The 23151-nt window shown below is 36.6% G+C and overlaps 1 protein-coding gene across 7 annotated transcripts in view; it reads right to left on the reverse strand.

Annotated features, from left to right (window-relative positions):
• Positions 1-23151, reverse strand: part of PTPN4 (protein tyrosine phosphatase non-receptor type 4) — a 178636-nt gene that overhangs the window by 55181 nt on the left and 100304 nt on the right. For all 7 annotated transcript variants that reach the window (XM_004276902.4, XM_033400230.2, XM_033400232.2 and 4 more), the window contains exons 10-12: positions 20550-20638; positions 11154-11217; positions 7124-7296 (exon numbers count right to left, since the gene is read on the reverse strand). In XM_004276902.4, the coding sequence (XP_004276950.1) occupies positions 7124-7296; positions 11154-11217; positions 20550-20638 (326 nt within the window). The remainder of the gene's footprint in view (positions 1-7123; positions 7297-11153; positions 11218-20549; positions 20639-23151) is intronic.

A 23151-nucleotide genomic window follows, 5' to 3' on the forward strand; every position in this document is an offset into this window, starting at 1 on the left:
GGCCGCTGAGCCTGCGCATCCGGAGCCTGTGCTCCGCAAAGGGAGAGGCCACAACAGTGAGAGGCCCGCGTACCACAAAAAAAAAAAAAAAAAAAAGGTCAGGGAAAATCTTAAAAGCTTAGTGTATTATATTAATATTTAATTTTTGTTAATATGGATTCACATAGTTCACTAGTCCCTGCTTCCTCTTGCTTTCTTATATTATTACTTTTACTTTGCCCAAGTTTATAACATTTTCATACTATTCTGTAGTTATAATTCTCATCGTTGTCAAGGATTCGTTCCATATTTAAAGAATTTAATCTTTATTCTGACTTCTGTCACCAAGATGCTTCTTGAGTCATTTTGAATTCTCTCTTAGATGGCTTAACTTTACCATTAAATTTTTTTTCAAAATAGGCTCAGAGATGTTATATTCCCTGAGGTTTTGTATATTTGATACTGTCTAGCTATTGACTCTACGCTTGAACGGGAACCTGGTTCAGTATTTTTCGGTCACTTGTTTCCTTTAAGACTTGACAGACAAAGGGTGGCCCATAAGCTACATACAAACCTGAAGAAAGGTTTTATTTAGCATTCACAGTGTTTAAAAATATTTAATCCCAAATATTTAATCTAACAAGACTGATAAGGGAAAAAGAGAGAAGACACAAATTACCAATATCAAGAATGAGAGAAATGACCTTACTAGATTCTAGAGATATTGAAAATATAATAGGGTAATATTACAACCTTTTTGCCAAAATATTCAAGAACTTAGACAAAATAGATAAATTCCTTGAAAACCATGATCAAAGTCCACCCAGGAAGAAAGAGAAAACCTGAACTGCTTCATTGGTATTAAAGAATCTGAATGTGCTGTTCAAAAGCCTCCTATAAATAACGCTTCTGCCTTAGAAAAGAACAGAACTGGAAAATTCTATCAAACATTTTAAAAGGAAATAATATTACTAGAGAAACTCTTCTAGAAAACTGAAAATGAGGAAATACTTCCCAACTCATTCAATGAGGCCAAAATGATCCTGACACCAAACCTGATAATGACATTACAAAAGAAAACGAAAGAGAAATATCCTTCACAAACATAAATGCAAAAATTCTAAACAAAATGTAAGCAAATTAAACAAAATAATATATAAAAAGGATAACAGATCATAACCAAGTGGGGTTTCTCTCAGGAATGTACGGCTGCTTTACCATTTGAAAGTCAATCAATATAATTCATCAAATAAACAACTAAAAAGAAAACTCATATGATCATTGTGATAGCTGCAGGAAAAGCACTTGACAAAAACCAATAACCAATCCTAATAAAAACTTCCCACAAATGCGAAACAGAGGAACTGCCTCAACATGCATGATATAGGGCATGTGTGAAAGCTCACAACCAACATCACACTTAACAGTGAAATACTGAGTGGCTTCCCCTAAGATAAGGAACAAGACAAGGATATCTGCTCTCACCGCTTCTACTCAACACTATACTGGCGATTCTAGCTGGGGCAACAAGTAAGGAAAAAGGAATAAAAAGGATCAGAATAGAAAGGAAAAATTAAAACCGTTTTTGGCCTCTAGGAAGAAAATCTTTCGGCAACTATAAAAAAAGCTCCTAAAATAAATGAGGTAAAAGCGAAGTTTAACAAAACAAGATCAACATAAAAAAATCAATTGCGGGCTTCCCTGGTGGCGCAGTGGTTGAGAGTCCGCCTGCCGATGCAGGGGATACGGGTTTGTACCCCGGTCCGGGAAGATCCCACATGCCGCGGAGCAGCTGGGCCCGTGAGCCATGGCCGCTGAGCCTGCACATCCGGAGCCTGTGCTCCGCAACGGGAGAGGCCACAACGGTGAGAGGCCCGTGTACCGCAAAAAAGAAAAAGAAAAAAAAAAAATCAATTGCATTTCTAATTAACTGTGATGAACAATCTGAAATTAAAATATAATAAGACAATTTATAATAGCATCAAAAACATGAAATAATTAAGGATACATTTGGAAAAGATGTGAAAATAATTAAGGATACATTTGGAAAAGATGTGGAAAAGATGTGAAAAGATGTGAAAGATACATTTGGAAAAGATATGCTGAAAACTACTGCTGAGAGAAAATTTAAGTAAATAAAAAGATATACCATACATTTGGAAAAGATGTGGAAAAGATGTGAAAAGATGTGAAAGATACATTTGGAAAAGATATGCTGAAAACTACTGCTGAGAGAAAATTTAAGTAAATAAAAAGATATACCATACATTTGGAAAAGATGTGGAAAAGATGGGAAAAGATGTGAAAGATACATTTGGAAAAGATATGCTGAAAACTACTGCTGAGAGAAAATTTAAGTAAATAAAAAGATATACCATGTTTCATAAAACTCAATATTTTTTTTATTGGAGTATAATTGCTTTACAATGTTGTGTTAGTTTCTGCTGTACAATGAAGTGAATCAGCTATGTGTATACACATATCCCCTCCCTCTTGGACCTCCCTTCCACCCCACCCCACATCCTGCCCATGTAGCTCGTCACCGAGCACCGAGCTGAGCCCCCTGTGCTATACAGCAGGTTCCCACTAGCTAGCTATTTTACGCATGGCAGTGTATATATGTCTATCCTAATCTCCCAATTCGTCCCACCCCTCCCCTTCCCCCGTGTCCACACATCGGTTTCTATTTCTACATCTCTATTCCTGTCCTGAAAACAGGTTCATCTGTTACCATTTTTCTATATTCCACACATATGCGTTAATATACAATATTTGTTTTCCTCTCTCTGGCTTACTTCACTCTGTATGACAGACTCTAGGTCCATCCACATCTCTACAAATGACCCAATTTCCTTCCTTTTTATGGCTAATATTCCATTGCATATATGTACCACATCTTCCTTATCCATTCATCTGTCATTGGACATTTAGGTTGTTTCCATGTCCTGGCTATTGTAAATAGTGCTGCAATGAACACTGGGGTACAGGTATCTTTTTGAATTATGGTTTTCTCAGGCTACATGCCCAGGAGTGAGATTGCTGAGTCATATGGTAGTTCTATTTTTAGTTTGGTTTTTTTTTAATTAGTACATCCATACATTTTTTGAAGATATGATTATTTATTTTTGGCTGCACTGGGTCTTCGTTGCTGCACATGGGTTTTCTCTAGTGGTAGTGAGCAGGGGCTACTCTTCATGCGGTGCATGGGTTTCTCATTGAGCTGGCCTCTCTTGTTGCAGAGCACGGGCTCTAGGCACAAGGGCTTCAGTAGCTGTGGCTCGCGGGCTCCAGAGCACAGGTTCAGTAGTTGTGGTGTACGGGCTTAGCTGCTCTGTGGCACGTGGGATCTTCCCGGACCCGGGATTGAACCTGTGCCCCCTGCATTGGCAGGCGATTCTTAACCACTGCGCTACCAGGGGAGTCCCAATTTTTAGTTTTTTAAGGAACCTCCATACTGTTCTCCACAGTGGCTATATCAATTCACATTCCCACCAACAGTTCAAGAGGGTTCCCTTTTCTCCACACCTTCTCCAGTATTTCTTGTTTGTAGATTTTTTGATGATGGCCATTCTGCCCAGTGTGAGGTGATACCTCGTTGTAGTTTTGATTTGCATTTCTCTAATAATTAGTGATGTTGAGCAGCTTTTCATGTGCCTCCTGGCCATCTGTATGTCTTCTTTGGTAAAATACCTGTTTATGTCTTCCACCCATTTTTTGATTCAGTTGTTTTTTTGATATTGCACTCCATGAGCTGTTTGTGTATTTTGGAGATTAATCCTTTGTCTGTTGCTTCGTTTGCAAATATTTTCTCCCATTCTGAGGGTTGTTTTTTTGTCTTGTTTATGGTTTCCTTTGCTGTGTAAAAGCTTTTAAGTTTAATTAGATCCCATTTGTTTATTTTTGCTTTTATTTTCATTACTCTAGGAGGTGGGTCAGAGAAGATCTTGCTGTGGTTTATGTCAAAGAGCGTTTTTCCTACGTTTTAGCTCCGTTTTTCTTTCTCAAGATTGCTCTGGCTATTCGGGGTCTTTTGTGTTTCCATACAAAGCATAACATTTTTGGTTCTAATTCTGTGAAGAATGCCATTGGTAATTTGATAGGGATTGCACTGAATCTGTAGATTGCTTTGGGTAGTAGAGTCATTTTCACAATGTTGACTCTTCCAATCCAAGAACATGGTACATTTCTCCATCTGTTTATGTCATCCTTGATTTCTTTCATCAGTGTCTTATATAGTTTTCGGCATACAGGTCTTTTGTCTCCCTAGGTAGGTTTATTCCTCGGCATTTTACTCTTTTTGTTGCGAAGGTAAATAGGGTTGTTTCCTTAATTTCTGTTTCTGATCTTTCATTGTCAGTGTATAGGAATGCAAGAGATTTCTGTGCATTAATTTTGTATCCTGCAACCCTACCAAATTCACTGCTTAGCTCTAGTAGAGAAAACTCAATATTTTTAAGATGCCAATTCTCCTGAAACTGATCTATAGTTTCAGCACAATTCCAGTTAGAATCCCAGAAGTCTTTCTTGTAGAAACTGATCAGCTAATTCTAAAATTCAGATGAAACTGCAATGGGCCTAGAACATTCAAAACAACTTCTAAAAAGAACAAAGTTGGAAGACTAATACTACTGGACTTAAGACTTACTATTAAAAAGTCCAGAAATAAGTCCACCCAAATGTGGACCACTGATTTCTAGCAAAGGTGTAAAGGCAATGCTGTGGAGAAAGAATCATCTTTTCAACAAAAAATGCTAGAACAACTGGATATCCATATGTAAAAAGACAAACGTCAATCCACACTTCACACCATATGCAAAAATTACTTTCAAATCGATCATAGACCTAAACGTAAGGGTTAAAACTGTAAAACTCTTAGAAGAAAACAGGAATAAATCTTTGTGACCTTGGGTTAGGCAAAGATTCCTTAGATATGACACCAAAAGAAAGATCCATGAAAGAAAAAACTGGTAAATTGAACTTATCAAAATTACATGCTCTTCAGAAAACTAGTCAAATAAAAAGATACCAGGAGGCAGTGGTAAGAATCTGGTGGAATTAGAACTCTCATACACTGATGGTGGGCATGTAAAACGATAACACGTGCTTTGGAAAAACGACCAGCAGATTCTTGCAAAGTTAAACATACATCTACCATAAGATCCGGTGATTCCACTCCTAGGTATTTAACCAAGGGAACTTAAGCAAATGTCCATACAAACCCTTCCACATCAATGTTCACAGCAGCTTTATTTGTAATAGCCCAAGTCCGGAAGCAAGCCAAACAGAGAAACAACCCACTTGATATCCATAATTCAGTGAATGGATAAACAAAATGTGTTATATATCTACACAATGGAATACTACCCTACAATAAAAAGAAATGAACCATCAATCCAGGCAACAACAAAATATATGTTTTCAATTTATATAAAACCCTAGAAAATGCAAACCAATTTATAGAAACAGAAAGCGGGCCAGCGGATACATGGGGACAAACAGAGGAGAGAGAAAAGGGGTTTCAGAGGGGTAAGAGGAAAATCCCGGGGTGGATATGCTTGCTATCTTAATTGTGGTAATGGGTTCATGGATGTATATACATCCCCAAACATGACATTTTAAACTTTAAATATGGTAAATTATTCTGTCAATTATACCTTAATAAAACTGTTTTAAAAATGTAAAATCTGCCAGTACTAGGTCCATATTCCCCCAAGGGCAATAACAGCCTGAACGGCAAGTGTTGCTGCCCTCAACCAGTATTTTCTTTTTTAATTAGATAGTTCTTGAGCTTTTTTTTTTAAAGAATTATTTAATTTACTGTTTAGGGCTTCAACTTCCATGATGAGAAATTTCCCTTCTTTTTTGTTTTGTTCTGGTTTTTTTTGGCTGCAACATGCGGCATGAAGGACCCTAGTTCCCTGACCAGGGATCGAACCCATGCCCCCTGCAGTGGAAGTGCAGAGCCTTAACCACTGGACCGCTGGGCAAGTCCCTTGAGCTAGTTTCTTTTTGTTAATATCAGGTAGAAATTTCATCCTGTTTCAGGGATGATTTTCTCCCAAACAGGTTTCTTCAAATGTCTTTGGTATCTGTAGTCATCGTGACTAGATTTTGTTTTCTGTGGTATAGTTTGGGGAAATTACTTGATTTTTTTTTTTTTTCATCTGAGACTGGTTTAAATTATGGTTAAAGGCTGGTTACTACATGCTATTAATTTCTTTGTTGCCTAAGTGAAGTGGTGTGTGTATACTGACGTGTATGTCATATTTTCAAGGTCAGAGGGAAGAAACAGTCCTGCTAAAGTTAAGTATAGTTCTTGTATAACAACCCCGGTGGTCGTTTAGGTAAGGAATTAAGTTTATTGAAGGAATACCAGTATGGTCTGCACTGTTCTCTCACTGGAGATTTCTTCTGTACCTGCTAAGATTTAGTACCAATAGATAAGACTTTTAGATTTTTCCTTGACTCTCACTACCGATGTCATACTCATTCCCTAAACCTAATTACCTTTAAATTTACAAGTACCAACACCTTACTTTCCCAGTACTGCTTTTAGGATGGTGACAGGGGAGCCAATCATGACATCAAGCCACTTAAGAATCTGCTGTGCCTTTTTTATGGTTACAATTTCCTTAATTCTAGTTAAGTGCTGATACTGAATTTTGGGGCTACTTTTATTTGGAAGGAGGATGTGTTTTTAATGGTATATCCTGTACGACGCTTTATGCTGTTGTGTTTTATTTTCTGATTACAAATGGGGCATTTATAAATGCTTGAGGTTTACAATACAAATCTTTTCTGGGCCACATCTAAATATTTTCTTCACGAGAAAGTTATCTTACAAATATTTAACAAAGACAATGGAAATTATAGCAGGAGTAGATTGTAACTAATTAAATACAGTTGATTTACTTTAGGAAATAACGACCTGGAATACAGGTAATGGAACAGGTTTCTCAAGTCTGGCTTTATAATGAGAACCTACAGAACTTTCTGCTGATTAGACAAAGCGGCCAAACTCCGCGAAGACTTTGACTTAGTAGGCGCGCATGAGTAACAGATTCTATGGTTCAGTAAACTAGACTTTTCTTTAAAAGGAGGAAAAAATCCAACACTGAAGTATCAAAGCATAAGCAATACTTACCAATACCGGAATTTTGAACCTAATGTAAAATAATGTGCAAAAAAATTCTTTTGAGGTGGAAGTGGTCTGTCCAAACGGAAGAATGTGTGATGTTCTACACATGCTTTCCACAAGTTTTTACATGCTCTGTAATTCACCATGTTAAATCCCAATAATGTTTCTCTAGATTCATGCTGTAATAAATGACAAAATGCAGAGAATATCATGAGAATGTCAGGATCTAATGTTCCATTTAATTTATTTTTTACAGGTAAATACTCTACCTTTACAAACACTAACCCTTCCTGTGTCTTTTTTGCTTATCCCATAAAAAAGCAGTAAAATTAATGGAAAGGTTTGCAAAATGTGGACCTCATTTGGTAATATTACAACTCATAGGAACTGTTATTTTAGAACACAGTTAGAAACAAATTTAAAACTTGATATGTATCTATTTTCAAAACTTAGTAGCTATAATTATTTCAAAATACAATCCTGGCCCACAAATTAAACTTTAAGATACATCAACAGACCTTTCAACAATATCTCTAAACTTATAAATCTGTCTAGATTGTAAAAAAGTAAATAAAAACATTCAGCACTTCTGAACACTATTTTGAAATTCTTATTTTAAAATAAGTAGCAACAGGGACTTCCCTGGCAGCGCAGTGGTTAAGAATCAGCCTGCCAATGAAGGGGACACGGGTTTGAGCCCTGGTCCGGGAAGATCCCACATGCCGTGGAGCAACTAAACCCGTGCGCCACAACTACTGAACCTGCGCTCTAGAGCCTGCAAGCCACAACTACTGAGCCCGCGTGCCACATTTACTGAAGCCCACGTGCCTAGAGCCCGTGCTCTGCAACAAGAGGCCACCGCAATGAGAAGCCCATGTACCGCAGGGAAGAGAAGCCCCCGCTTGCTGCAACTAGAGAAAGCCCACGCGCAGCAACGAAGACCCAACACAGCCAAAAATTAATTAATTAATTAAAAAGTTAAAATAAGCAGCAACAGAAGCATTTCTTTAATTTTTCTTTAAAAATTTGGCACAAATTGCTATTTAAATAAATGGTTTCACTGAACTATCTATAGCAAGGCATACATGTCATAGGTGTACAGCTATGATTTTCACACAGTGACTGCAACCAGGTCCAGAAATGGACCGTTAAGCAGCGCCTCCGAGCGCCTTGTCTTCCCGTCTCTACCACATAACCTCTACACGTGCCCACCTTCTGCCTTTTATGTCCACAGGTTAATACCACATAACCTCTACACGTGCCCACCTTCTGCCTTTTATGCCCACAGGTTAATACCACATAAACTCTACACGTGCCCACCTTCTGCCTTTTATGCCCACAGGTTAATACCATATAACCTCTACACGTATGCCCACCTTCTGCCTTTTATGCCCACAGGTTAATACCACATAACCTGTACACGTGTGCCCACCTTCTGCCTTTTATGCCCACAGGTTATCATGCTTGTTTCTCAACTTTACATACACGGACTCATACATGTATGTCTTTAGGTCTGACTTCTTTTGTTCAGTATTATGTTTCTATATTCCTCCATGTAATTGTGAAGCAGTAATTGACTCACTTCATTCTACACACTATTCTCTCATGTGAACAGACCACAGTTTATTAACCTGTTTACCGTTGACAGACATTTAATGTTTTTAGTTTGGTGATGTGAAAATGTTGTTCCTGTGTGTATTCCTGTATTTTGTCAGATGCGCATAGGTGCGAATTTCTGTTGCTGGGCCATAGATGCCATGCGCTCACCTCTGGTCAGTGCCGCCCAGCCGTTGCCAAAATGATCAGCCTGACAGGCACCCCCTCTACCAGCAGCGCATGCTCTTCACACTCCCCGGTCACTGGCTCCCCATCTTTTTGCTCCACTATTCTGGTGGTTGTGTGAAATTATCACATTTTGGTTATAATCTGTATTTCTCTGATGCTTAATTGAGTTTCAACAGCTTTTCATGTTACTAGCCATGGGGATATTCTCAGTTCTGGAGTGTCTGTTCAAGTCACTAGCGTACTTCTGGGTTGGGCTGGATACACAACCAAGGACACAGATGGTGTGTGTGTATCATACACATATTCTGTGCTATTTGACTTTCTTAATCATGTCTTTTGAAGAACATAGTTCTTAATTTTAACCAGTTCTAGTTACTGATCTTCTCCTTTAATGTTAGTTTCCCTTCTATGTCCTATTAAAGCAATCTTTGCCTATCAAAAGGTCATGAAGATACCTTCTATGACTAAAATACAGTAAAATGCCCATGTATAAATATTAAGCTGTGATATTAGAAGATGATATGCTTAAAATATCACTTCTTGATCACCAGAGAATTCTTAATTCTGTGTAACAGTTGCTTTGTATGCATTAACACTCCCTCAGAGAATGGTTGTGAGGATTAAATGATATGAAAACGGTTGATACGTTACCAGGCACACAGTAAGACTTTAAGAAATGTTAGATACTATATTATTAGTATTACTAACAACAATAGCACTATAATGGGGAGCAAATTGGAAAAGTTGACTTAAACACCGCCTCCTACCAATATAATTATCAAAGTAAAATGTTTGTTCTCTAGTTTCCAGATATGATTTATTATATTTTATTCCTCTAAACATTTATTGAAACATGTACAAGAATGTTCATTAACAGCATTAATCATAATAGTCACAACGTGGAAATGGCAAAACTGTCCACTAACATAGTAAGAATGAATAACTAATGTATGGTATATTCATTCAGTAGAATTCCACAGCAAGGGAGCAAACTATCGCTAGGTGTAACACCACGAATGAATCTCACAATGTTAAGGGAAAGAAGGCAGATAAAAATGAAAACGTTCTGTATGATTTTAGATTTTAAAATTCAAAACTAAGCAAACTAATCCACGATGATACAAATGAGAATAATATTTACCTTTTGGGAGAGTTAATGACTGCTAGTGGGCGTCAACTCCATTAGTAATAATACCAGCTGCCAGGGTGGTAGTAATGTTCTACATAATAACATTGTATATTATATACTTATCAAGCACTATACTTAATTTCTGTTGGTTTTATTTCAATAAAAACTCTCTTGAAATAAAACGTCTATGTTTTGTGAGTATAATGATGAATCACAGTCAGTAGATCAATATCCTCTATAAAATACATTTGATTCAAATATATTTTAAGGCTTTGAATACATTTTATTTTATTATTTATTTATTATGTATTTTTGATGTGGACCATTTTTTTTTAAGTCTTTATTGAACTTGTTATAATATTGCTTCTACTTCATGTTTTGGTTTTTTGGCCTCGAGGCATGTGGGATCTTAGCTCCCCGACCAGGGATCGACCCCGCATTCCCTGCACTGGAAGGCGAAGTCTTAACCACTGGACCGCCAGGGAAGTCCCTGAATACATTTTATACACATATACACATATACACATCCTGAAATGTGCATTAATTTGTCAAGACTTCTAGTAATGTCAGTTAAAGGATAAGGTTAATTTAATTTGATGAAATAGATAAAATCATTTGTAAGATGAAATTCTTTCCAACACTGTACTTTCTGTGATAATGTGTTGTATTTAATACACAAAAAGGACATCAGTCCAACAAAGGGAGGAAATGTACTACACGTTCATTAACTAGGAACAAAACTAAACGCTCAGAATCCCCCAAATGAAATGTACTCCTATGTGAAAGGAAGTGCTGTAGATTTAGTTTAAAAAAAAAAAGAAAGAAAGAAAAAGGACATATAAATGCTCAGTTACTGACCTCATGAATGGACCCTGGGGACGACAATGAACATCACAACTGAGACCAGTTTCTAAGTTCAAGAGATAGCAGAACAGATATCTAGAATAACTTCTGATCAGAACCACAGAAACACTAGGGATATACTTTGTCATAAAATGTGAATTACTTAACTGAGCAGGCAGTTATTAACAGTATTAACACATTTACTTGCACTAAAAGTTCTGTAATGAATGACGACTTATTTCTTAAAGGACTTAAGTTATGTTAATAAGATCAACTCACCAATTCTTTTCTCAGTTGAATAAAAAACTGTTTGCACTTAAAAGAAATTTTTACAATCTTCAACCTGGATAAAAAGAGAATGAATTGGAGTATTTAAAATATTGAACAAAGATAAAAATATTAATCTAAAAAATTAAAAAATAATCTTTTAACTGTTTGTTTAGTAATGTCTAAATATTTAACTATATAGACATATATAAAGTACATAAAGAATCTATTAAAGTTTTTGGTGCTTCGTGAAAAAATAATTAGAATTTATATGCTCAACTGAGCTTAGTTTTATCAGAACATTTTGCTGTAAACTATACATTTCCCAATTTTGTGTCTAAAGAAATACATAAAAACACATATCACAAGTTAAAATTTTAAGAATACCAATAATATAGTTATTTACTCTTTAAAACTGCAAGTAGTTTTCTGCACGTTAAGAGCTTGGAAATCACCAATCCATCCTGGCAACAAGTAAAAAGCTCAACAGATTGAAAAATCCACAACTCTTCTTAAATACACAAGGAAGGGAAGAGCACAGGGCAAACGGCTACCCCCAAGATTTGAGAGACCAACAGCTGAGTACAGGGAATCAGAGCTTCCCAGAGAAGATTCAGGAGCAGAAACTGCCAGAGGAAGCAGTGCCAGGGTAGGAAAATCTGAACTGTATTTTATGAGTTGTGGAAGGCTCAGCGTGGTCAACCCTGAGAGTTAAAAACCCCAAGAGGCCCCAGTCATAGGGCGGACCTCACGGTATTGTGAGATTTAGCTCTAGAAGCTCAAACAGATTCCGAAAATAAATACCAAAGAAAAGTACCCTCAGATTTCCGACAGGGAAAGGGAAAGAAGCCATGCTGAACTAGGCCAGAGCACTCTGCTCTCAACAGGGCCTACCTTTAGGGGAATCTTGTTAACCAGAGCCTGACCTGGGGGAGGAAAATACCCAAGTCCAGCCCACTCTAGCCATCCTGTCCCACCCAAGGGGAGAGAAAAAAAAAATGAGAAACACTGTGAAGCTCACAGTCTAGAGGCCTGGGCTCATTAAAACACTGAGAGCTAATCACAGGACTACAGAAAACCCCCTTCCGTCGACACCTCACCACCACATTACTAAGAGCCTATTTACAGTGTTCCTGTTACCAGGGTATCCTATCTGCCCATCAAGAAAAGATTACAAGGCATACCAAAAGGCAAAAACCACAATGTAAAGACAGAGGAAGCATCAGAACCAGATATGAGAGGAATGTGGGACTTATCAGACTGGGAGTTTAAAACAACTACGATTAACAGGCTAAGAGCTCCAAAGGATAAAGTAGAAAGCAAGAACAAAGAACAGATGGGCAATGTAAACACAGAAATGAAAATCATAAAAAAGGACCCCAAAATAAAAAATTAATATGCAGAAACCTGTTCCACTTCTATACACTAACAACGAGCTATCAGAAAGAGAAATTAAGGAAACAATCCCATTGACTATTACATTGAAAAGAATAAAATACCTGGGAATAAATCTACCTAAGGATGTAAAACCTGGAAAACTATAAGACACTGATGAAAGAAACTGAAGAGGACACAAACAGATGCAAAGATACACTGTATTCTCGGATTGGAAGAATTAATATTGTTAAAATGACCATACTACCCAAGGCAATCTATATATTCAATGCAATCCCTATCAAAATACCAATGGCATTTTTCACAGAACTAGAACAAATAATTTCAAAATTTGCATGGAAGAGATACATGTATATGTATAACTGAATCACTTTGCTGTACAGCTGAAACTATCACAACATTGCTAATCACCTATACTACAAAACAAAATGAAAAGTTAAAAAAAAAATTTGTTTGGAAACACAAAAGATCCCGGATAATTAAACAATCTTGAGAAATAACAGAGCTGGAGGAATCCTGCTTCCTGACATCAAACTATAGTACAAAGCTACAGTAACCAAAACAGTCTGGTACTGGCATAGAAACAGACACATAAATCAGTGGAAGAGAATAGACAGCCCAGAAATAAACCTATGCTCACATGGTCAATTAATCTATGACAAGAAGACAAGAATATACAATGGAGAAAAGACAGTCTCTTCAATAAATGGTGTTGGGAAAACTGGATGCTACATGCAGAAAAATGAAAACTGGACAACTTTCTCACACCATACACAAAATAAATTCAAAATGGATTAAAGATTTAAATGTAATACCTGAAATCATAAAACTTCAAGAAGAAAACACAGACAGTAACCTCTTTTACATTAGTCTTAGCAATATTTTTTGGTTATGTCTCCTCAGGTAAGGGCAGCAAAAGCAAAAATAAACAATGGGACTACATCAAATTAAAAGATTCTCCACAGTGCAGCAAACCAACAAAACAAAAAGGTAGCCTACCAAATGAGAGAAGATACTTGCAAATGATATATCCAATAAGGGGTTGATATCCAAGTATATAAAGAACTTTTTTATACAACTCAGTATCAAAAAACAAATTTGATTAAAAAATGGGCAGAAGACCTGAATAGACATTTTTTACAAAGACATACACATGGCCAACAGGGACATTAAAAGGTGTTCAACATCATTAATTATCAGAGAAATGCAAATCAAAACTACAATGAGATACCACCTCACACCTGTCAGAATGGCTATTATCAAAAAGACAAGAAACAACAACTGTTGACAAGGATGTGGAGAAAAGGGAATCTTTGTGCACTGTTGGTGGGAATGTAAATATGTGCAGCCACCATGGAAGACAGTATGGAGGGTCCTCAAAAATCTAAAAATAGAACTACCATACGATCCAGCAGTTCCACCTCTGGGTATGTATCCAAAGAAAATGAAAACACTAAATCAAAAAGATTTATGCACCCCTGTGTTCATTGCAGCACTATTTATAACAGCCAAGATATGGAAACAACCTAAGTGTCCATCAATAATGAATGGATAAAGAAGATGTGATGTGTTTGTATATGTGTGTGTGTGAATATTACTCAGCCATAAAAAAGAATAAAATCTTGCCAACTATGGCAACATGGATGGACCTCAAGGGTATTATGAAAGTGAAATAACTAGAAAGAGAAAAACAAATACCTTATGATTTCATTTATACGTGGAATCTAAAAAATAAAACAAAAAGAGACTCAGATACAGAGAACAAACAAGTGGTTGCCAGAGGAGAGAAAAGGGTGCAGGTAAAGACAAAAATGTGAAATGGATTAAGAATACAAACTTTCAGTTATAAAATAAGTCATGGGGATGTAATGTATATAGAGGGAATATAGTCAATAATACTATAATAATTTTATATGGTGACGGATGATAACTGGACTTACTGTGCTGTTTCATAAGGTATAGAAATATTTAATCACTATGCTGTACACCTGAACCTAATATAATGTTATATTAATTATAACTCAATAAAAAATTTATTGAAGCTTGTTTTATGGCTCAACATATTTTCTCTCCTAGTAAACAAACCATGTACCCTTGAAAGGAATGTGTATTTTGCTGTTACTAGGCATAGTATTGAAACAGGAGGGAAGGGGAGCAGGGCACAACCTTTGAAAGAATGACATAGCCATAGGATATGACAGAAACTGGTAAGAGCCAACTAGATCCAAGATGGCGGAAGATTCGACTTCCAGTAGACCTTGAGCCTCATTATATGCTCATTGTAATGCATTAGCTAAATGACACTCCCACAGGCGCCATGACAGTTCTGAGGCCAACCATAAAAGGCCAAAAGTGGGTGGTGGCCCAATTCCTGGAAATCTCTGCCCCTTCCCCCGAAATAGCTGGAATAATCCCCACTCATTAGCCTATGAAATTACGCAGCCCATAAAAACTAACCACACCATGTTTTGGGGCCTCTTGCCTTCTGAGATGGCCCACCCTCTGCCTGTGGAGTGTGTTTCTCTCTAAATAAATCCACTTCTTACCTATCACTTTGTCTCTCACTGAATTCCTTCTGTGATTAGACATAAAGAACCTGAGCTTCAGTAAGTCCTAAGACCATGTGTGTGATCTCAATTAAAAGACAGTGGGTTCTGGCTGGGTTTGAGTCCCCGCCCATGGGTTCAAGTGCAATCTGAGTCGCACAGTTTCAGTATTGTATATCAATTAAGCCACGAGATTTGATAGTGCTTGAAACTATTTCAACTGATTTTTTATTGTCTAGTTTTTGTATTGAGTTCTGAGAGGGATATGCTCAAATCTCCAACTACGATTGTAGAATTGTCTATTTTTCCTTATTTTTTTCCTTCATGTATTTTGAAACTGTGTTATTATGCACATGTATACTTATAACTGTTGCTTGTCTATTATCAGGTGTATGGGTCATACTTTCCTTTATCTTTGTGTGTCTTGTAATATTTTGCTGGCAACCAGATGTTTTACATATTGCATCGCAGTGAGTGTAAGTATTTGTTTCCCATCTTCCCAGCTTCCTGTTATTTGGTAGTTTACGTACATGGACTCTATCTTCACCCTCAACCTCCAGTTTAGGCTTCTGCTGTTGCTCTTCAGGAAAGCACAGCTCTGGGTGTGCCCACAGGAATACTGAGATGACCAGGGGTACTAAACATCCCATTCTCTCAAAAACCACACCCAGCTGAGAACTCCTCTAATTGCCAACACACTGCTCTATTATTTTCAGCAGCGCCCTGGGCCATGAATTGCTTCAGGAACGAATTCAATCAAATTGTGACTGTTCCAAAGGAACAGTCTCTGAGGCAGGCACTTGACGCTATTTGCTCTACTATCCTGGTTTCTGTCTCTCCTGTTGTCTTTGGGTTTCCCAAGACAGTCCTTAATTAGCCTGAGCTTTGCAGTGACTTAAGTTGTGACGCTTTGTTATTATGCAGGAGCCCTGGTGATGTGTCAGTTAAGTCTGGGGCTGGCGAGGAACTCGTCTTTAATCCTGTGATTAGGTCTCAGGTTTAGTGGTCTGAGCCCCTTGGCTGCACCCTTCAGTGCCCGTCAGCTCACCCCTCCCTAGCTGCAACAGGAAGTACAGAGAGGGCTGGAAACGGGCACTTCCCTTCCCCCACCTTGGTTAGGCTCTGGTAAAACACATGTTGGTTAAGTATTGGTAAAATAGATTTCCTTGAGGGCAGATCTTTGTTAAGGAGAGCAGAAAGCTCTGAGCGTATTTCAAAACGGTTACTTTCCTGCTCAACTTCCATCCCCTGCCCTTCGAACACAAGCGGATTTTTCTCCAATCTTCGCCCTGAGATCCTGGTGGGGTGCCTGGTAGTAAAACTCATGAGAATGAGGGGTCCTTCCTAAGTAAATTAGTCCAAGCTAGTCTCTGCTCCATCTCCAGCAATCTGTCAATCACCCTGCATGTACTCCTACCAGGGGTGGCTGCAGCGGTGGTTTCTAGTCCTGGTAAGTTGTCATGCCTTGTATTCACCTGTCTCTCCAGTTTTCAGAGCTGCAGTAAGTATGCCCTGTGTGCTCAATTCTCTGAGGGATCTAAAAAGAGTTGCTGATTTTGAGTTTTTTCAGTTTTTTTTTTTTTTTCTTGTGAGGACAGGGGTGACTACTTCCAAAGTCTTTACCTGCTGGACTGGGAACCAGAACTCTCTCCATCCCTTTTCATTTTACTAATGATGTTTTTTGATGAGCATTAATTTTAATGAAGTCTAATTATAGAATCCAAGTAACTCCCAATTCAGTATTCAACAGTTTAAAAGTATGAACTTGAACTGGATAATTTAGGGATAACCATATGTGGAAAGAAATGAGGGAATCTATTACATGGAACACTACTTTTTCTACACATAGCTCTAATTTTGAGAGAAGAGGTAAGTGAGAAGCTAGTGTTTCAGAAACTGAAAGACCCAGGTTTATTTAAAGCTCTGCTTCATACTCATCATACTTGTTAACACTGGCCCAGTCAGCTTCTCTGGCATTTCTCACTCCTTATCCATAAAAACAATGCTAACAACACCCAAGTTGCAGGGTTATAAGGTACAGACAAAATGCATTAAAATCCACAAGTGATTTTTTTCCTACCTTATTAATCTTATAAAACTATCAGCTCTAAAACTTCCACCTTTACTCAAAACTCTTCATTCATGTAGAAATTTGGTAATTCCGAGCTGTAATCATACTCCATTTTTATCAAGTGATTTTTATGATTTCCTCAAGGAGACTTCCACAATACTTCGCTAAAATATCAATTTAAGGGCAATGGCAATTCTACGAACACTAATTTGAATAAAGATGATGAGGCTGAAATGGTTCCTTATTCACATGTAGTATTAATAAGAAGTGTGTTGCTTTTGTGAAAATAGATCCATACTTTAAGAACTAAAAGTAAACCATGTATTTGATGATTTTCACACAACTTAATGATTGATTTTCTTTGGAAATCAATTGATATTGGATCTTAAATCGTGGCAATTTGTGGTATATGTATAAATGTACTCCTAATGTTGTAGTATGTACTGCTATGAGTAGTTAGGATCAGAAGAAATCCTTATGTTCCAGGATGATGTAGGTCTAGTAGCTTTAACAACTTTAAATCCCATCTATTTAGTTTAATTCTGGAAAATAAAAATTTAAAGGAATACTATATAGAATTTTCCAATCAATATCTTAAATGCTCACATTCTTCTTTTTAACCTAACTTGTGTGATAAAGACTTATAAACATGAGTTCTATTTCTCAACATGAAACTACCTTCAAGAATATTTAATAATAAAATAATATACCAACTCCTCAGCATATGGAATATATAAGATCCTTCACAATCTGAATCTAATTTCTCTCCTAAGCAACATTATTATATCTTAAATTCTTGTGCCCTTGCTTCTGTCCTCAGTGAAGACAACTGAAAAAAAAAAAATCAAACCAAATATCCCATCATCTCCTCAACTTGCCACGTCCTTTCTTACTATTAGGCTCCTGCAAATGTTTGGTACCTTTACCCTGAATTCCCTGACTGAACCCTCTATACACACATACCTCTTCCATACTTCCTCCTCACTGAAGAAATTTCTATTCATCCTTTAAAAACCATCTCAAATACCATAGGGCCATTATAATTTTCCCTAGTGAAATTATATCCTTGGTGTTTCCAAAGTAATTTGTCAAAAACTCTTCTAGAATCCTTATTGTATAATTTTGAAAATACAGAAAAATTTAGATTATCATTTTAACCACATCACCTGAAAAGAATTTATTTCTGATTTTGACATTCATAGAAAATGTAAAATTAATAAAAAGTATTTTTAACTGTCTTTAGTAAAATCAGAAAAGTATTAAAATTGAAGATGCACATTTACCATTATGAAAGTCAACAATTGTAACTATCTCTTCTGAAGCATTTAAGTTACAAATTGTCTTATTATGTTTTGTAATTAATTTTTATGTGCCCACTTTTAGGCAAGGACTATGTCTTGAACTGTTTTGTATTCTCCTCTGAACATAACACAATTTGAATTATACAGGAAGAACTTAAAAGATGTGAGATGAAACACTAAATGACCTTTGATTTTCTTTATGAGCTTTATGGAGGTATAATTTATATATAAAATGAAATATCCCAATTTTAGGCAAACAAATCAATGAGTTTTGACAAATGTATTCAGCTGTGTAACTACCACCCACCCAAACCACCATGTAACAATTTCCATCACCTGAAAATGTTCCAATGGCAACCAAGGGTCTGCTGTCTTTATACTGTGTGTTCTCAGGAATTTCATATAAATAGAAACAAAGAGTACGTCATCTTTTGTGTCAGGCTTCTTACACTTAGCATAATGTTTTGAGGGGAGGGTCACCCATATTGTTTAGTGTGTAAAACAGTTCATTTCTTTCACTGCTAAACAGTATTCCAATGCAAGTGTAATCTGCTTGTCCTTTCACCAACTGATGGACATCTGGAATTCTGTTTTGTGCTGTTATGAATAATACAGCTATGAACACAGTGTGCAAATCTTTATACGAACTTGTATTTTCAGTTCTCTTGGGTAAATATCTAGGAATAGAATTGCCAGATTATATGGTAAATCTATGTTTAACCTTGAAGAAACACCAAACTGTTTTCCAAAGTTGGTCTACTAGTTTGCATTCCCACCAGCAATATATGAGATTTCTAGGTGCTTTGCTTCCTTGCCATTACTTGGTATTATCATTCTTTTTAATTGGAACTATTGTAGTGAGTGAACAGTAATAGTTCACTGCGGTTTTAATCTGCGTTTCACTAATGACTGAGCATCTTTTTGTGTACTTATTTGCCATCTGTATATCTCCTTTGGGGAGTATCTATTCACATATTTTGCCTATTCTTTTTAATCAAGTTGTCTTATTACTGAGCTATAAGAGTCCGTTACATTCTTTTGATAAGTCCTTTATCAAATATGTATTTTATAAAAGAGTGTTTTTTGCCTTTTCATTTTCTTTACAGTGTCTTCTGGAGAGCAAAAATATCTAATTTTGATGAAGTTCATTTCATCAATTTTATATTTTGTATTTCATGTTTTCCTAGATAGTGACCTATTGGGGAAATTTATGTTTATTTTCTCAACGTAATTGTGGCAATTTTCTAAAATAATAGCTTCTGTCAGTTATCATATTTCTATTAGTGTTATATAAGTGACTAATTACAAAAACCTATTAAATAATAATCAGAGATATTGAAAAATCTGGACCAATTCTTTTAGGAGATATAAAGAGAAACAGATTGATACAATATATTTCTTTTGTATTTGCTTCTTCCCCTAGAGAAAATCATTGTGTTTATTTTTAAAAGCCCGAGTTACTTATATGATATTCACACAAGGGATATGTGATCAATATGATTTTTACAATTTTCAAGTTATCCCCTTAAAGGGAAATGGCAGATGCTACCTCTCCTTCTTCCTCACTTTGGGATATAGGAGTGATGGTGAGTGAGGCACTGGGCGACGAGGATAAGCACAGCATGCTAAGGACAGCAGAGCAATAACACAGAAGAAACATGAGTTTTAAACCCCATGGAGCCACCATACTTTCCCAGTACCAATTTAAACCACTGTAATAAGGGGCCTTTGTTGCAGCAACCATGCCCATGTTCCAACTAATAAACTAGCACCCACTGAATGCATTTAAGTGAAGTACTGTATTCAAAACAACTGGCACAGCGTGAGACGCAGAGTAAATATGACAATATTAGCTATTACACTACAGTACAGATTTAGATACTAAGAGAAAAATTCGCAAAGTAGTATTTTCTTTAAACTAAGACACTTCGGAAACAAATAATTCAATTATTTTAATAGGTATCTTCTGGTAGATTCCAAGTAAGTGGGACAAAGTTGTATGACAACATTAAATAGCTCAACAACCACTTTCTTTAATATGAATTGTATTTGGTAATATAATGGTAAAAGCAAAAGTACTGATGGAAGTTCTTACCATGGAAAGGTATTCATTTGTACTTTGTTCTTATAAATCAGAATTCCTCCTGACATCACTCCAATCATAATTTCATTGTTACTTTGATCCTTCAAAAAACAACAAAAAAAAGAAAATGGCAAATCTAAAATAAACTGTTAAAGTTATATTTTAAAAATATGATTAGTTTTTTTTACAGTGACATTTCATCAAAGGCAACAGTTAACTGAATATTTACAAATCCATATGGTAACTGTTACATCATAAAAATAAAGGACATACTTCAAATCAAACTTAAATGTTGCATTATTAAAATTTATTAAGCTAAAGCAAAAATGATTTCAGGATTTCCCACAGTTTATAAATGGGACTGACTCTTTGATATAGAAAATCAAAGACCTTCTCATCTTATAGAATGACAAGTTAGTACCCATCTTTCCATTTCTAAAACTATTAAGGTCCAATTACTGTGTAAATATGGTGGTAGGATTGCAAAAGTGAAGAAAACCTGGAGTTCAGAGTTTGGTGAAGGGCAACCTGTAATAAAATAATATTTCCAATATAATGAGAAGTTCTGTAACAGACATAATACAGCAAAAACATTATGGGAGTATAGAGTGGGGACAATTGCTGGAGAGTTTGGAAGGCTCCTGAGAAGGAAATTTGAATTGTGCTTTGATGGGTGAGTTCTCATGCTGACTGATCCAACGTGAACAGCTGACCTGCACTATTAAGAGAATGAGTGGAATTAAAACTTTTCTCAGCTGCTAATCAGTCTTGAAATAGCTCTGCTTCTTGACTTGAAATATACTCCAGGCAAACTAATATAGCAATAATGCTTTTATCCCTAGCATTTATGTGATCAGAAGATAGAACTAATTAATGAAAATATAATCAAGATTTTGTAATTGTCTCCCTAGGAAAAAACCTTTAAAGTGTAGTTTCAACAATTTCTAATTAAATGAAATATTACTAAATTAGCCTGTTAGGTAAGCTAACGTGTAGTAAGTGGCCAAACACAGCCGTGTACGTTAATTTGTCTGGCTGCTCCTTTTCTTTTGCAATAACCAGCACCACTGCACACTATTATCAGAGTCTTAAATCACTGTTTAAAGGACGTCAATCAGAAGTGTGAAGCAAGATGGCAGGTCCAGCCTCACAGACGGCGACTTAATATACGCTCTGCTTATTCCTTCTGCTCCCAATCTCATAAAACATCAGAGAAGATATATGAAAACAGAAAAAATCCCTAACACTTGAAAACAATCCATAACACTGAAAGGTATGTAATCAGTGGGCCAGACATTTTGAGGAGTCTGTGAAGACAAAGTGGATAAGATCAGATTTATGAAGAGAAAATAATTCCAGAAAACCGCAGCCCAAGGGGAAGCCTCAAATTCCCGTCAGGATGATCAGGTAGGAGCAGGAAGATAATTAGCTCCTATCAACCCTACAATCTAGACTGAGCTACAGGACACAGAAGTGTGTGCAGCCTGTCTACAAGTGTGGAGCAAGTGTGGATACTGGGGACAGGAATAGAATGATCCCCAAAAGGCATGGAGAACCCCAAACTGAAAAAGCAAACTATAGGCACATTCTACCCGGCAGTTCCTTCCTTCCCTCCTCCAGCACCTAAAACAGGCCACAGTGAGGACAAACATCACGCGTGACCAAGTGAAGTAGCAATCACAAATACGAAAGGAGTATACAACCAAGGGCCACCAAGCACTTGAGAGGAACGAATGCCATTAAAGAGATATGAAAAACTCAATAAATACGTAAAGCAGTCAGGCTGCTATGTTGGTAGAAAAACGTTAAAAAACACTGCAGGGATATCTAGGAATTCAAATTCTCAAATTATAGCTATCTATATAGCTATCAAATTCTCAAATCATAGTTATCTAGACTGAGGTATCAGTTCCCAAGGTACTGCCAGAGTTGGGCAAGAGAACCAAGAAAATAAGTATTACGTCCTTTATGGATACAAATGCTATTAATTCCAGTGTATAGAAAAACGAACGCTGACCACCTTATTTTATGCTTTTCTTATCACTTATTACTATCTAATATAACGCTATACACTGACTTGTTTAATCTGTTTATTTTTTCTCTTCTTCACTAGAACCTAAGTAGCAAAGTGCAGGGCCTTTGTTTTGCGCCCTTTCAGGTTTTTAGATGTAGAAAGGCCTACCCATTTGTGAAATGAATGGATCTCTATTATCTGTAGGAAAATATCTCCGCTGTTTAGCTTGGCACTGAAATGACCACCCCGTCCCATTTCATTTCCCCCTTTATAATTAGTAAAAACCTGCTTCCCATTAGGCCATTCCACGTGTTTTGTGTACCCATAATTACATGTTTTAATTAATGCTGTTCTCAACTCTTCACGTCTCTCTGATGAATCAAATCAAACCTAACCAAAGTCTAGATCAAGTCCACCTTCTCTGTGAAAACTTCATTAGCCCAGTAGAATGTACTGAATTGTACCATGAATATGTAATCAGCAAAGTCCAGACTATGTGAAACTACAGGTGAAATGGTGCAGTTCTTTAACAAGAAAATTCTAAGGAACGGTAAGGGAAGAAGGGATTAAAAGACATTTAAAGTTATTCAATTAAAACAA

This window comes from Orcinus orca, chromosome 7 (genome assembly GCF_937001465.1).
Source record: "Orcinus orca chromosome 7, mOrcOrc1.1, whole genome shotgun sequence".
Taxonomy (NCBI): Eukaryota; Metazoa; Chordata; class Mammalia; order Artiodactyla; family Delphinidae; genus Orcinus; species Orcinus orca.